The sequence below is a fragment of the Camarhynchus parvulus genome, chromosome 25, assembly GCF_901933205.1.
Source record: "Camarhynchus parvulus chromosome 25, STF_HiC, whole genome shotgun sequence".
In the NCBI taxonomy this organism is placed as follows: domain Eukaryota; kingdom Metazoa; phylum Chordata; class Aves; order Passeriformes; family Thraupidae; genus Camarhynchus; species Camarhynchus parvulus.
This window is the reverse complement of record NC_044595.1, coordinates 1108799-1123992: the sequence shown is the minus strand read 5'-3', so window position 1 is coordinate 1123992 and position 15194 is coordinate 1108799. Positions and strand designations below refer to the sequence as shown.

Below are 15194 nucleotides of genomic sequence, written 5' to 3'. Positions count from 1 at the left end.
ATTATCGTTAGAAATTTCTCCATATTTATATTTTAATTATAAAACTGTATATTTGTATTTATATTTGTATTTGTATTTATATTTATATTATAAGTTATTATTACTATAATATAGAAATATACATTATATAAATATATATATTATATATATTTATATATAATATATTATATATATTATATTATATTATATAAGTATAATATAATAAATAAATCCATATTATATATAATTAATACATATTAATATATTAAATGTATTCTATCAATATATTAAATATATTATATATAATTAATACATATTAATATATTAAATGTATTCTATCAATATATTAAATATATTATATTAATACATCTATATATATATAATGTATTAAATATATTATATAATATATCAATATATTGATATAGTATATTAAATATATTATATTAATATATAAATATATTAATATAATGTATTAATTATATTATATCAATATATCAATATATTAATATATTCTATCAATATAGTAATATATATTAAATATATGAATAGTGTTATATAAATATATAAATATAAATAGATCATATAAATATATTATCTATTTATATTTAAAATATAAATGAATAGAAATATATGCTATATAAACATAATATAGAAATAAATACATACACGTATGATATAAATATATACTTTGTATTTATAGAAATATATAAATATTTATTTTATATTATATTCATATTATAATTACATATTATATAAAATTCATATTATAATTATATGTTATATAAAATTTCTATTATAATTATAGTTGTATAATAATAATAATAATAATAATATTATTATTATTATTATTATTATTATTATTATTATTATTATTATTATTATTATTATTATTATTATTATTATTCCCTATTTCTCCATTAACCCATCATTTTTTTTCCTAGTGGGAGACAACAGGGCCTAGAGAAATAAAGGTAAAAGTTCCTGCATTCTGCACCAACCCAGGGAATAATTCCCTGTCAAGGTGGAATTCTGTCCTGCGGCTTGGCAGGAGGGCAGTTTATGCCCCGGGGTTTATCCGGAGCTTTATCGGTTTATACGATCAGGTGTGAATTAACTCCGGGGGGAAGAAGGGCAGGAAAAGCGCCAGGAACAGCGGGACAAACAAACAACCCCTGAAGGGCAACTCCCAGCAAACCCAACAAAAATCCAAAAGCAACAAAAGCTCCCTGGCAATGGCAGCCACTCCTATTTCCACCGCTGGCTCGCCCCATGGACATTGTTCTGCTTCCTCTGCTTCTCCTGAGCTGGGAAAGGACCAGATCTGGGGGAAAAAATAAAGAGGAAAAGAGGAAATTCTTGTCGTGGACTAATGCTGAAACTGAAATTCTGTTTCTCTGCTCGAGTCCCAGCTGGAAAACAGGGCCGGGGCTCCCTGGGCATTGTTCTCCTCTTTCCTCTGCATTTTCCTGAGGTGGGAAAGCACCAAAACTGGGGGGAAAAAAGAGGAAAAAAGCAAATTCTTGTCCTGGAGTGAGCAATGCTGATGTAGGGAGAGAAATCTGATCGTTTCTCAGAAATGAGTCTCCTTTGGAGGGGTTGGGGAGGAGGAGAAATTCTGTTTTACTGCCCAAATCCCTGGAAAACAGGGCCAGGGCTCCCTGGGCATTGTTCTCCTCCTTTATCTGTGTTTTCCTGAGGTGGGAAAGCACCAAAAACCGGGGGAAAAAAAGAGGAAAAAAGCAAATTCTTGTTCTGGAGAAATCCTGATGCAGGGAGGGAAATCTGATGGTTTCTTGGAAGTCAAAGTCTCTTTTGGAGGGGTTGGAAGGGAGGAGAAATTCTGTTTTACTGCTCAAATCCCCTGCTGGAAAACAGGGCCAGGGGTTGTGGAATGGATTTGTGTGTTTGCTGCAGCTCGGGTGGGGGTTTGGGAGGGATATTTCGGGGGAAAAGCGTCCCCAAGCTGAGTGGGAAGCAAAAAACTGCCAAAAATACACCAGAAAGAGGGAGAGAATCGCCAAAATCATCCCTCTTTGCCCGAAATATTGGGAGGGAGTGTCAGAAACACATCCGGAGCAAGGAGGGAACCCCCAAATTCAGGTTTTGGTGGTGAACCCCCCCCAAACTCAGCCTTGTTTACCCCAAATAACAGAGGGCAGTGTGTGCAGGGGGGGTGAAAATAAATACCACTGAGGCGGTGGGAACAGTCCCACAAACACACCGGGAACAGGGAGGGAACCCCAAATTCAGGTTTAAAGCCCCAAATTCACCCTTATTTACCCCAAATAATGAGGAGGAATGTGGGCGGGGGGGTGTGTGAAAATACCACCCAGGGGGGGTGAGGGAACCCCTGAGAACCAGCTGAAGGATTCCAGGGGATGGAAGCAGCAGAAAAGGGAAAATCCTGCCCAGCCACCCCAGTTCCATCCGTACCCCAAACCCGCCCTAATTGACCCAAATTAGTAGGGGAGAGTTCACGGGGGGGGGCTGAAGGAGGGCAATGGAGGCGCCCCCAGGCTGCCCTGGGTGGGGAGGAGGATTCTGAGGAAGGAGGTGAAGCCTCCCCACCCCTCAGGGCCGCTCCCAGCGCTCCCAGTACAACGCGGCCTGTCCCAAACTGGGAACAACACCCCCGCCCCCCCCCCCCACCCTGGGAACATGACATCGTGTTCCGCGCTCGCCATTGGCCAGAGCCACCGCCCGTCCTCGCTCCCCATTGGCCCCCCGAGCTGTCACTCCGCCCCCGTCCGTCCCGCCCCCACTGAACACGCGCGGCTTTCCTTCACACGCTGTCCACGCTCCCCGGCCGCTGCTCTGATTGGTCAGTGCTGCCGTAAACAAGGCAGCGGCAGCCAATGAGCGCGCTGATCACGCGAGCAGCACGCCCGGCCACGCGCCCTCAGCGTGGCGGCCCCGGGAGCAACAGGCGCGGGCGGGGGTGGGCGGGGCCCCCGAGCCTATAAAAGGCAGAGACAGCAGCGGCTCCCTCAGAGCGCTGAGGTCCCGGGGCAGCAGGTCCTGTGGGAACTTCGCAGCGTCTCTCTAAACAAAGCCCTCGCTCGCTTTTTTTTTTTTTTTTTTATTTTTGCTTCGGGCGGATTTTTGTTGCCCTACGGGGATAAAACCCTGCAGCCTTTACTTGATCAAACCGTTCATCCTCGTCCTACCCCAGCCATGGTGATGTTCAAGAAGGTGAAGAACTTCGCTGTGGCCTTCAGCGAGCCCGACAAGGTTTACTTCAGCGGGGACAAGGTGGCCGGGCGAGTGCTGGTGGAGGTGGCCGAGGTGACCCGTGTCACCGCCGTCAAGGTGTTGGCGTGTGGCGTGGCCAGGGTGACCTGGGCCAAGGGCCCGGCGCAGTGCCGGCAGGAGATGGAGTACCTGCGCTTCGAGGACGTGCTGGCCCTCGAGGAGCAGCCCACAGGTGAGGCCATGGGGCTGGAAAAAGGGGCGAGGGTGGCCTTAAATATTGGTTTATAAACCCAGCCGAGCTCAGGGGTTGGTCACAGAAGGGGTGTGGTGAGGCTGGATTGGGGTAGGGGGTTTGGGAGCAGCGCCCCTAAATCCCAGTGGAGCCCCTTGATCACCAGCGCAGCGTTAATGCTGTGTCTGGAACTTGGGGGAAAAAATGACCAAATCTAGGAAAACTTAACAACTTGGCCAAGCCAAGTCGAAGTTTGGGAGCTAAAGGACAAAATCAGAGCCCGGGGAGCTGCTGTGGTGTGTTTTGACTCCACAGGGGTTGGGAACATTGGTGGCACGGTCAGGGCCAGGAACAGGATCACACCCTGGGGCTGGAGCTGGGAGATAAAGGGGAAACTGGAGCTGGGGTGGAGCCGCCGAGACGCTCTGTTCTGCCCCGGGGTGTTGGCGAGGTGAAGGGACAGAACACGGGGTTCCCGGGGTGTGGACAGGTGTTGGCCAACACCCTTGGAGCTCAGGATCACCACCCTGATGTTTTCCCTCCCCTTTTCCTCCTCCAGACGAGGACGGCTCAGTCATCCTGAGACCCGGCAACAAGTACGAGTACAAATTCGGCTTCGAGCTGCCCCAGGGGTGAGTATGAGGCAGCAGCTGCCACTGGGGGTGGAATTAAACGGGAATTAAACTGGAAAATGGCTGTTTTGGCTCTGGAGTGACCCCGTGTGTGTCTCCAGGCCGCTGGGCACCACGTTCAAGGGCAAGTATGGCTCTGTGGATTACTGGGTGCAGGCGTCGCTGGAGCGCCCGGCCTGCCCCACTCAGCAGATCAAGAAACGCTTCGAGGTGATGGATCCTGTGGATGTGAACACCCCAGAATTGCTGGTGAGCCCCCCTTTTCTCTCCCCAAGCTGGTGAGAAAAGCCCTTGGGGAGGGTCAGCCCAAGCCAGTGGTGGCTTTAATCAGATCTGAGTGGGATTAAGGGTGGGATTAAGGAGTTGTGGATAATTCCAGAAACTGACACTGGGTGGGGCGTGTTGGGTACTCCAGGGGAGTTTGAGGGTTGGTTTGCAAAAAGGGGAAGGAAAAAAAGGAGGAAGGAAGGGTTGGAAGGACACGATGGGGCCGGTGTTTGACTGTTCCCTCTCCCCACAGTCTCCAGTTGCAGCCAAAAAGGAGAAGAAAGTGTCGTGCATGTTCATCCCAGACGGACGCGTGTCTGTCAGCGCCCAGATCGACAGGAAGGGCTTCTGTGAAGGTGAGGATTGCTGGGAGCAGGGAGCTGGAGTGGGGGAACCAGCGAGGAAACCCCCAACACCTTTAACAAGTGGGTCATTGCCTTGGCAGGTGACGAGATCTGCATCAACGCCGACTTTGAGAACACCTGCTCGCGCATCGTGGTGCCCAAGGCAGCCATCGTGGCCAAGCACACCTACCTGGCCAACGGGCAGACCAAGGTGTTCTCCCAAAAACTCTCCTGCGTTCGTGGCAACCACATCATCTCTGGCACCTCCGAGTCGTGGCGTGGCAAAACCATCCGTGTGAGGAAGCTCAAACCTTCCATCCTGGGCTGCAACATCCTGAGAGTGGAGTATTTCCTGCAGGTGAGCCTTCATCTTCCTCCTCATCTTGGGCATCTTTCTCATCCTGGGGTTTTGTCCTACAGACCTCTAAATTTTGGCTTTTATTTTTTATTTTTGCAGATTTATGTCAGCGTGCCAGGCTCCAAGAAAATCATCCTGGAGCTGCCTCTGGTCATCGGGAGCCGCTCTGGCATCGGCAGCCGCAGCTCCAGCATGGCCAGTCAGACCAGTTCTGAGATGAGCTGGGTGGACCTGAACCTCCCAGATGCTCCCGAGGGTGAGCGGGGTGGGCTGCACAGGGTGGGATCCCCTCCGTGGTGGGCTCAGAGCCCCTTTGTGTCCTCCCAGCTGAGCTCACCGGTCCCTCCTGCCTCCCCACAGCTCCCCCGTGCTACCTGGACATCGTTCCCGAGGATCACCGGCTGGAAAGCCCCACCACGCCCCTGCTGGACGATCCCGATGGCTTTGACAGCCCCATCTTCATGTACGCGCCCGAGTTCAAGTTCATGCCTCCCCCCACCTACACGGAGGTGAGCACGGCAGCGGCGCCAGGGGAGGGACCAGGTGGAGCCGGGCTCACCTGCCCGCGTTCCTCACCCTCCTCCTGCTCCCAGGTGGATCCCTGCGTGTCCAACAACACCAACAACAACAACATCCAGTGAGCTCCACGCTCGCGGGGATCTGGACTCGTAACCTGGAGAGAGGGGGAAAAAGAAATGCCACATTCCTGAGGAGCTGCTGCGTTCCCGAGGAATTCCTGCATCCCCAGGAACTGCTGCACCGCCGAGGAATCGCTGCAGCCTCAGGAATCGCTGCATCGCCGAGGAATTCCTGCATTCCTCACCTCAAACCTCGAGGGGGAAAAAAAAACCCAAAAAATCCCTCAAGGACTGTGGGGAAAAACAAAGCAGATCCAGCTGGGAAACCTCGGCTGGCGTGGTGCTTGCCCTGTCGCGACACGGGACAGGCAGGGAGTTGTGGGTTTTAATTAATTCCATCTTAATTTCGTGACTCTGGGCGCTCCCGCCGAGGGAGAGAAGGGGGCGCTGTGACATTGTGACATCGGCCATCCGTCCTGTCGCGACACCAAGTTGGTGTCACGACCTTTTGTACTCTGGTTTTTTGTACATAGCGTTCCGGGGGGGGGGGGGGGAAGCACAAAAATGCAAATTTTGTACTTTTATGTGGCCCCCGAGGGGCGAAATTTGTAATAAAAGTTGTAATAAATAAATGAAATTATTCTTTTGTCTGGTGTCTGTCTCGGGGCTGGGAGGGTGGCGGGAACCCCCTTGGAATCAGGATGGAAATTAATTATTTTCCCAATTTTTGGGTTTTTTTCTGGGAGGGGCTTCTGGGTTTTTTTTCTGGGAGCAGCACTGGAGGGGTTTCTTGTTTTTTCCAGGGAAAAAAAAAGCAGAAAATTTGAGCAGAAAAACAATAAAAAGAGGGGAAACTGAGGCACGGAGAGATGAAAACCGAGCGGGGAAACTGAGGCAGGAACTGCTTTTGCTGCCTTTTTGCTGGGAGGTTTTCCTGGTTTTTCCAGGGGAAAAAAAAAGCAAAAAAGCTGAGCAGAAAAACAGTGCAAGGAGGGGAAACTGAGGCACGGAGAGATGAAAACAGACTGAGAGGTGCAGAGTGGGGAAACTGAGGCAGGAACTGCTTCTGCTGCCTTTTTGCTGGGAGGTGTTCCTGGTTTTTCCAGGGGAAAAAAAAAGCAAAAAAGCGGAGCAGAAAAACAATACAAAGAGGGGAAACTGAGGCACGGAGAGACGAAAACAGAGCGGGGAAACTGAGGCAGGCAGCGGAGCGTTCCTGTTTTTCCTGCCTTTTTTTGGCCCTGCTCTGGGAGCACCCCCAGGCTCCGTTTTGGGATGTGGGCGAAAGGTTCTGGCGTCCAAAAAACAAGGCCACGACCTCGGCTTTGCTTCTCGCCCTCTCTCCCACTTGGAGCCCCCCCAAAAAATCCCTGGCCTGGCCCCCCAGCTTTATTCCGGGTTTTTTTTTTTTTTTTTTTTTTGGAATTTGAGCCGTTCTGGATTCTGGCCAAGGAGGGAAAAGGTCGCCCTGCTCTGGGCCAGGATGGGCTGGGCTGGGCTCAGAGAAAGGGGAGGAACGGACAGCCCCAAAAAAATGAGAGAGACAATCCCAGAGCCCCCAAAAATCAGAGAGACAATCCCAGAGCCCCCAAAAATCAGAGACACTCCCAGAGCCCCCAAAAATCGGAGAGACAATCCCAGAGCCCCCCAAAAATCAGAGAGACACTCCCAGAGTCCCCCAAAAATCAGAGACACTCCCAGAGCCCCCCAAAAATTCGGGAGATAATCCCAGAGCCCCCAAAAATCAGAGAGACAATCCCAGAGCCCCCCAAAAAATTAGAGAGACACTTCCAGAGCCCCACAAAAATTCGGGACACACTTCCAGAGTCGCCCAAAAAATTAGGGAGACAATCCCAGTCCCCTACTGGTTACTCCACCCCCTGAAACTTCATTTTTCCCCCTGGAATTGTTGATTTTTCCCCCTAAAATTGTTGATTTTCCCCCTGGAATTGTTCATTTTCCCCCACTGAAATTGTAGATTTCCCCCACTAAAACTGTTGATTTTTCCCCCTGAAATTGTTGATTTTCCCCTGAAATTGTTCATTTTCCCCCACTGAAATTGTAGATTTCCCCCACTAAAACTGTTGATTTTTCCCCCTGAAATTGTTGATTTTCCCCTGAAACTGTTCATTTTCCCCCACTGAAATTGTAGATTTCCCCCACTAAAACTGTTGATTTTTCCCCCTGAAATTGTTGATTTTTTTCCCCCTAAAATTGTTGATTTTCTCCCCCTGGAATTGTTGATTTTTCCCCCTAAAACTGTTGATTTTCCACCCTGAAACTGTTCTTTTTCCCCCCTGAAATTGTTGATTCCCTTTTTTTCCCCCTAAAATTTTTTTTTTTTTTCCCCTACACTCTCCCCCCACCCCCACCCCAGGGGCTGAACTCTGCCCCCCCCCTCCCCATTTTACAGCCCTAATTAATCTAATTAAGGCCATAAACCTCCCTCATTATCGCCGCGGGTGCCGGGGCAGCTCTGGGCGTTCAGCCTGACCCTCCCTGGTTGGTTTTTGTTTTTGGGGTCCCCCCCTTGGTTTGGGGAACCCCAGAACTCCCACCTGGGTTAAACTGGGAGCAGAATTTGGGGTGGGAAACGGGGAAACTGAGGCACGCAGCTGGGGGGGACAACACCCAAAGGGATTTGGGCACTTTGCCCAACCCCAAATCCTTTTCCAGGCTTGGGGGCACAAATCCCACCCCCAAAAATCAGATTTTTCACTGGAAAAGAGGAGAAAAAAAAATGGATAAAAATGGTTTTGGAGCAGCTGGAAGTTCAGAATTGCTGGAATGTTCCGTGGCCACAAACAGGAACTGGAGTGGGGGGGGGAAAGGGGACAGCATGTGACAATGGTGTGAGCAGCCCTGAGGCACAAACAAACCCCAGAGCGAGAGAAAAACAGCTCCTCCCTCCCCCCCAAAAAACCCCACAATGAACTTCCCCAAAACTCCTCACCCCCCGCCCCAAAATCTTCATCCCCGTAAAAAACTCCCCCCCCTCCCCAAAAAAGCTCTGTGCCCACCAAAAAATGTTTCAACCCCCCCCCGAAAAATCCGCATTTTCTCACTCTGAAAAGTCAGCCCTGAAAAAAAAAATTGTTTTTTCCTCCCCCCAAAAATCCACCTTATCACCTAAAACCCCTGAAATGTTATTTTAAAAATACACCTTGCCCCTCCAAAGGACACGTCCCCCCGCAAGAAACCAAAGTTTCCTCCCTCAAAAATGCACATTCTACCCAAAACGTATTTTTCCCTCCCCCAAAATACATTTTTCCCCCCAAAAAGACATCTTGCCCCACAATGTTACCTTTCCCTCCCCAAAACTTCACCTTTACTCCCCAAAAATCCACCTTGTCACCCCAAAAAATAGCCCCTAAAAAACTTTATGTCCCAAAACCAACTTTTTCCACCCCCCAAAAAAAAATACCACTTTCCCCTCCCCATAAAACTTTTCCTCCCCAAATATCTTTTCCTTTATAAAAACACATTTTCCACCCAAAAAAACCCCACATTTCATCCCCCCAAAACCCCTTTCCCCATTTTAATCCCTTTTAGCCTCTGCTAACCTCCTTATCCAAACCCCCCGCGCAAAAAACACCAAAAGCTGAGCCAGAAATGCCAAAAATATTTTTAATTCACACAAAATCCACCCAAAAAAAAGCCCCCAAAATTCGGGGGGGGGGTCCCGCCCCCACCCAAACCGGGCCTGGAGCGCCGGCGCCACCTGGTGGTGACAAAGGGAATGACAGGACAAGGGGCACCCCAATGTCCCCAAGGAGGGACAGGGACCCCAATGTCCCCAAGGGATAACAGGGACCCCAATGTCACCCCAATGTCCCCAAGGGGGGAACAGGGACCCCAATGTCCCCAAGGGATAACAGGGACCCCAATGTCACCCCAATGTCCCCAAGGGGGGGACAGGGACCCCAATGTCACCCCAATGTCCCAAAGGGGATAACAGGGACCCCAATGTCACCCCAATGTCCCCAGGGGATAACAGGGACCCCAATGTCACCCCAATGTCCCCAAGGGGAAGACAGGGACCCCAATGTCACCCCAATGTCCCCAGGGGATAATAGGGAACCCAATGTCACCCCAATGTACCCAAGGGGGGGACAGGGACCCCAATGTCACCCCAATGTCCCCAAGGGAGGGACAGGGACCCCAATGTCACCCCAATGTCCCCAAGGGATAACAGGGACCCCAATGTCACCCCACTGTCCCCAAGGGGGGGAACAGGGACCCCAATGTGACCCCAATGTCCCCAAGGGTGTAACAGGGACCCCAATGTCACCCCAATGTTCCCAGGGGGACCCCAAGGTCCCCAAGGAAAGGACAGGGACCCCAGTGTCACCCCAATGTCCCCAAGGGATATGAGGGTGTCCCCTGGGGAGGTGAGGGCACCCCTGCTGTGCCAGGGCTGTGGGGCAGTGCCCGTTTTTGGGGTCAGTGCCCGTTTGGGGTCAGTGCCCGTTTTGGGGTCAGTGCCCGTTTTGGGGTCAGTGCCCATTTTGGGGTGCCCATTTTTGGGGTCAGTGCCCATTGTTTTGGGGTCAGTGCCCGCTGTTTTGGGGTCAGTACACGGCCTCGTCGCCGTTGTCGTCGCTGTCGGGCCCGAAGCTCTCCCCGTTGTCGAAGTAGGACAGGACGTAGTCGGTCTCCTGGGGGGACACAGGGGGCGCAGGTGGCACCTGGAGACCCCTGAGCACCCCCAACCCCCCCAGGTCCCCCCTTTTCCACCTCTTCGTGCTCCTCCTCATCGTACTCCTCCTCCTCCTCCTCCTTCCCTTCTTCTTCCTCCTCCTTCTCCTCTTCCTCCTCTGACGTCACCTCCTCCTCCTTCTTCTCCAGGCTCTGGGGGGGCTCAGGGGGCGTCACCGGGGGGACAAAAAACCCCAAATCCCCAAATCCACCCACTGGGGCCACCCCCTGCGGGATTCACATTTTCTGGAAAAATCCCTTCGGTTTTCTCTGAAAAAATCCCAGGATTTTGCTCCTGGGAAGCTGAGAAACCTCAGGAGAAATGAAACCAACTGTGGTCTCATTTGCTTCTCCTGTGTTTTGCTGCTTTGGAATGCGTTTGGGGATTGTTTGGTTGGATTCTGCTTAATTGGTTTTTTTACTAATTGGCCAATCAGAGCCAAACTGTGTCAAGATTCTGGAAAGAGTCACGAATTTTCATCATTATCTTTTTCATTATTATCTTTTATCTTTTTTGCATTATTATCTTTTTATATTTTCATTATTATCTTTTTTTAACTTACCTTTCAGTAAGTGTCTTTTCTGTATTCTTTAGTATAGTATTTTTAAATAGAACATAGCATTCTAAATTAATAAATAGTATTTTAAAATAGAATATAGTACAATAAATAATAAATAGTATTTTTCAATATAATATAGGGTTATAAAGGAATAAATAGTATTTTTCAATATAATATAGTATAATAAAGGAATAAATAGTATTTTAAAATAGAATATAGTGTAATAAATAATTGTGTGATTGGAAAAATAGTATTCTTCAATATCATATAATATAATAAAGTAAGAAATAGTCTTTTTAAACAGAATATAGTATTATAAAGTAATAGGTAGTATTTTAAAATATAAAATTTTAAATAATATTTTAAAATGATAGTATTTTTAAATATAAGGTAGCATTATAAAATAATAAATTCGCCTCCTGAGAACATACTATAGTATAGTGTTTTTAAATACAACATAGTATGATAAATTCATATAGTATTATAAAGTACCAGAAATGAAATTGTACTATGAAGTATTATAAATTTATTGTAAAATGAATTAAGGAGAGCACCGAGTCAGCTTCACCATCCCCGCAAACCCAACAGCCGCTGCCCTTCACCCCCGTACCTCCAGCTTCTTGATGGCCTCCTCCTTGTCCAGGGCCACCTGCTGCTGCTTGGGGACAGGGCCGGGGGTCCCTGGGGGGGCACAGGGCACTGTCACCCCCCCAGGGGACAATGGGGACACGAGGGGGGGGGCAGGGTGGGGTCACTCACGGCCCCTGCGTGGGCGCCGCACGCGGATCCTCAACTCCCGCGGGAGCCGCCGCCAGTCTGGGGGGGGGACACAAACCCGGGCATTGGGGGGACCCCAAAAAACTCCGTGTGCCCCCCCAGGACCCCCCCCGGGTCCCCAGCAGGTGCCCTCACCTGGGCTCCAGTCGATGGCGTTGTCCACGGGGCTGGAGAGCTGGTACTTGTCCGAGTAGCGCTCGATGTCTGCGGGGGCATTTCAGGGGATTTGGGGGCGTTTCGGGGCATTTGGGGACACTCTGGGGGGATCTGGGGACATTTCGGGGGATTTGGGGACACTCTGCAGGGATTTGGGACATTTTGGTGGGATTTAGGGAGACTCTGAGGGGTTTGGGGACACTCAGAGGGGATTTGGGGGCGGCCACCCCCGGGGATGGATGGATGGATGATGGCACGAGGTGGCACAGCTGGAGGGAATAAAATGAGAATAAAATGGGGGGGAAAAAATGGGGGGGGAATAAATAGTGGGGATAAAAAGGGGGGAATAAAATGGGGGGGGGGTAAATAATGGGAATAAAATGGGAATGAAATGGGGTGAATATAATGGGGGGATAAAACAGGGGAAAATAAATAAAATGGGAATGAAATGGGAATGAAATGGGGGGAATGAAATGGGGGGGATAAAATGGGGGAAAATAAATAAAATGGGAATGAAATGGGGGGAATAAAATGGGGGAATGAAATGGGGAGAATATAATGGGGGGATACAACGGGGGAAAATAAATAATGGGAATGAAACGGGAATGAAATGGGGGGGATATAATGGGAAGAATATAATGTGGGGATAAAATGGGGGAGAAGAAATAAAAGGGGAATGAAATGGGAATGAAATGGGGGGAATAAAATGGGGAGAATCTAATGGGGGAAATTAAATGGGGGGATAAAACGGGGGAAAAGAAATAAAATGGGAATGAAATGGGAATGAAATGGGGGGAATCTAATGGGGGAAATGAAACAGGAGGATAAAACGGGAGGGCTGGTGCTGCAGGTGAGCTCTGGAGCCGCAGACCGGGACGAGCTGCCTCCCTCCCTCCCTCCCTGCCCCGGGGCACAGCGGAGGCAGCCCCGGTGCCGCCGGTACCTCTGCGGGGCGCCCCCGGTTTGACGAAGTACGGGAGCCCCTTCATGGCGCGGCGCAGCTCCTGCTTCAGCGCCAGCATGTACTCGCCCTCCTCGCCGCCGGGCAGGGGCGCGGCGCGGCGCTCCAGCGCCTGCGCAGGGACGGGGAAAAATGAATCAAATGAATATTTTATCATTTGTTGTCATTGGGTTTGGTAAATATTGCAATGAGGGCGATGTGTGTTAGGGTAGAAAGTGATGCGGTGTTGATTTTCTTAAGAAGTGTGCTTTACGATATATATACATATATATATGTATATATATTAAAATGTGTGCATATATATATGTATACATATATGTGTGTATATATATATGTATATATAAAAATGTGTGTATATATATGTATAATATATGTATATATATAAAAATGTGTGTATATATATATATATATATGTATATATATAAATAATATAATAAATATATAGAATAAAAAATATAATACATATATATATAATAATATATATTATTAATATATATTTATATACTTAAAATAATACATACTATAATAATATAATAATATGTAATTTATAGATAATATTTTATATAATAGATAGTTATATTATTATATAATATATAATATATATTATATATCTTTTATATATGATATTATTATAACAATACTATATAATATATATTTTTTATATATATGTATAAGTGATGCCATGTTAATTTTCTTAAGTAGTGTGTTTTAGGATATATACATATTAAAAAAAAGATAATATATATTATAATAATATAATATATATAATATAATATATATTATAATGCTATAATATATTATATGTTTTATTGTATTATTATATCATTATATTATTATGTAACTTATTAATATTATTTAATAGTAGTATTTATTATTACGATATTATTTAATATATTGCATTGTTATTAATTTTATTTATTAATATTTATTAGTATTATATTATTATTATATTATCATACCATTATACTATTATATAACTTATTAACATTTTTTATTAGTATTAGTAGTATTTATTATTACTATACTATTTAATTTTTTTTTTTCATTCCTATTAAACTTTTACAAGTTTAAACCCACCTGATCGGCGTTTCCCCCACCCCACCTCCCGGAATTCCCGGAGGACTCACCGGGAAGAGCGGCGAGGGCTGCAGGGTGGGCGGCGGCAGCGCGTCCCCCTTGCCGATGCCCACGGCTTCCACGTTAAACGTCATCTGCCCCCGGCCCCGGCCGCGGCCCCGGCCCGCCATGCCGAGCCCGGCACGCTGGGGACAGCGGGGACACGGTGCCGTTCTGCCCCCGGGGCCGGTGATGCCCCGAGCGCCCCTCGGGCCGCTGCCGGCGCCTCTCTCTCTCACCGGGCCCCGGTTATCCCCCGGCCCGGTTCCACCCGCTGCTCCTCGGTGTCGTTTCTTTCCCGTCCCCCGAAAGCTGCTGCCGGTGCTGATCCCAGTCCCGGTGGCCCTCCCGGTGCCGGTGTCCCCTCGTACCCCGGTCTCGAAATCCCCTCGTACCCCGGTCCCGATATCCCCTCATACCCCGATCCCGGTGTCCCCTCATACCCCGGTCCCGGTGTCCCCTCATACCCCGATCCCGGTGTCCCCTCATACCCCGATCCCGGTGTCCCCTCGTACCCCCCGATCCCGGTACCGATATCCCCTCATACCCCAGTCCCGGTGTCCCCTCGTACCCCCAGTCCCGGTCTCCCCCGGTACCGATGCGATCCCCTCATACCCCGGTCCCGGTGTCCCCTCATACCCCGATCCCGGTGTCCCCTCGTACCCCGACCGGTGTCCCCTCGTACCCCCGATCCCGATATCCCCTCGTACCCCCAGTCCCGGTCCCGGTACCGACATCCCCTCGTACCCCCAGTCCCGGTCCCGGTACCGATATCCCCTCGTACCCCAGTCCCGGAGTCCCCTCGTGCTCCCGGTGTCGCTCCCGGTGTCGCTCCCGGTACCGGTCCCGCTCTGCGCAAGCGCACTCGCTCCCCACGTGCGCGCGGCCGCCGTGGCCCCGCCCCGCGCAGAGGGGGCGGAGCTTGTGCGCAAGCCCCGCGTTGATTGGCGGGTCAGAGCGAGGGGGCGGAGCCTAAAGAGGCATCACCGGAGGGGGCGGGGCCGGGGGCGCGGGGTGGGAATGGGGGGGGATCCAAAAAGGGGGATGGAAAATCGATGCAAAATGGGTGAAAAACGGATGAAAACGGGATCAAAAAAGAATAAAAAGGGGATTAAAAGGGAATGAAAATGTCCCTCGGCCCCTCACGCCCGGACCCTCCCAGCTCCTCTGCCCTGGGGTAGCTCAGCCCCCGGTACCGGTGCCAGCGCAGCCCTGCCATGCTGTGCCCCCCAGTCCCTCTGCCCACTGCCCTCAGCCCCACTGTAGGAACCCCCAGGCCCGCTGCCCCCTTGGCCTCCCCCAGTTTCCGATGCTCCAGAGCCCTCAGCCCCCCCAGCCCCGCTG

General features: G+C 49.1%; 2 protein-coding genes across 4 annotated transcripts; one reads left to right on the top strand and one right to left on the bottom strand.

Annotated features, from left to right (window-relative positions):
• Window positions 1–2979: 2979 nt before the first annotated feature.
• On the top strand, window positions 2980–6127 carry TXNIP (thioredoxin interacting protein). 2 transcript variants are annotated; one of them, XM_030965490.1, is made up of 8 exons: window positions 2980–3403; window positions 3963–4035; window positions 4137–4284; window positions 4556–4658; window positions 4748–5004; window positions 5104–5260; window positions 5365–5513; window positions 5598–6127. In XM_030965490.1, exons 1-8 carry the CDS (start codon window positions 3154–3156, stop codon window positions 5643–5645), a joined length of 1185 nt encoding a protein of 394 aa, XP_030821350.1. In that variant the 5' UTR covers window positions 2980–3153; the 3' UTR covers window positions 5646–6127. The 2 variants fall into 2 exon arrangements, with proteins under 2 accessions (XP_030821350.1, XP_030821349.1); XM_030965489.1 differs by having other exon boundaries at window positions 5365–6127.
• A 3463-nt stretch (window positions 6128–9590) lies between these two features.
• POLR3GL (RNA polymerase III subunit G like) lies at window positions 9591–14735 on the bottom strand. 2 transcript variants are annotated; one of them, XM_030965387.1, is made up of 8 exons: window positions 14635–14735; window positions 13862–13996; window positions 12717–12846; window positions 11753–11821; window positions 11600–11656; window positions 11451–11521; window positions 10320–10433; window positions 9594–10240 (listed from the first exon to the last, which is right to left on the bottom strand). In XM_030965387.1, the coding sequence occupies exons 2-8, from the start codon at window positions 13979–13981 to the stop codon at window positions 10154–10156; spliced, it is 648 nt and encodes a 215-aa protein (XP_030821247.1). In that variant the 5' UTR covers window positions 13982–13996; window positions 14635–14735; the 3' UTR covers window positions 9594–10153. The 2 variants fall into 2 exon arrangements, with proteins under 2 accessions (XP_030821248.1, XP_030821247.1); XM_030965388.1 differs by lacking the exon at window positions 11600–11656 and having other exon boundaries at window positions 9591–10240.
• Window positions 14736–15194: the final 459 nt, after the last annotated feature.

What these genes read in the sequence shown, in the direction of transcription:
- POLR3GL (XM_030965387.1), bottom strand. Translation starts at nt 13,981, where the DNA reads ATGGCGGGCCGGGGCCGCGGCCGGGGCCGGGGGCAGATGACGTTTAAC. An exon ending in AGCCCTCGCCGCTCTTCCCG is followed by an intron (nt 12,847 to 13,861) that starts GTGAGTCCTCCG and finishes GTCCCTGCGCAG; the next exon opens with GCGCTGGAGCGCCGCGCCGC. An exon ending in CGCCATCGACTGGAGCCCAG is followed by an intron (nt 11,657 to 11,752) that starts GTGAGGGCACCT and finishes TCCCCCCCCCAG; the next exon opens with ACTGGCGGCGGCTCCCGCGG.
- TXNIP (XM_030965489.1), top strand. Translation starts at nt 3,154, where the DNA reads ATGGTGATGTTCAAGAAGGTGAAGAACTTCGCTGTGGCCTTCAGCGAG. An exon ending in CAGGAAGGGCTTCTGTGAAG is followed by an intron (nt 4,659 to 4,747) that starts GTGAGGATTGCT and finishes TTGCCTTGGCAG; the next exon opens with GTGACGAGATCTGCATCAAC. An exon ending in CCTCCCAGATGCTCCCGAGG is followed by an intron (nt 5,261 to 5,364) that starts GTGAGCGGGGTG and finishes GCCTCCCCACAG; the next exon opens with CTCCCCCGTGCTACCTGGAC.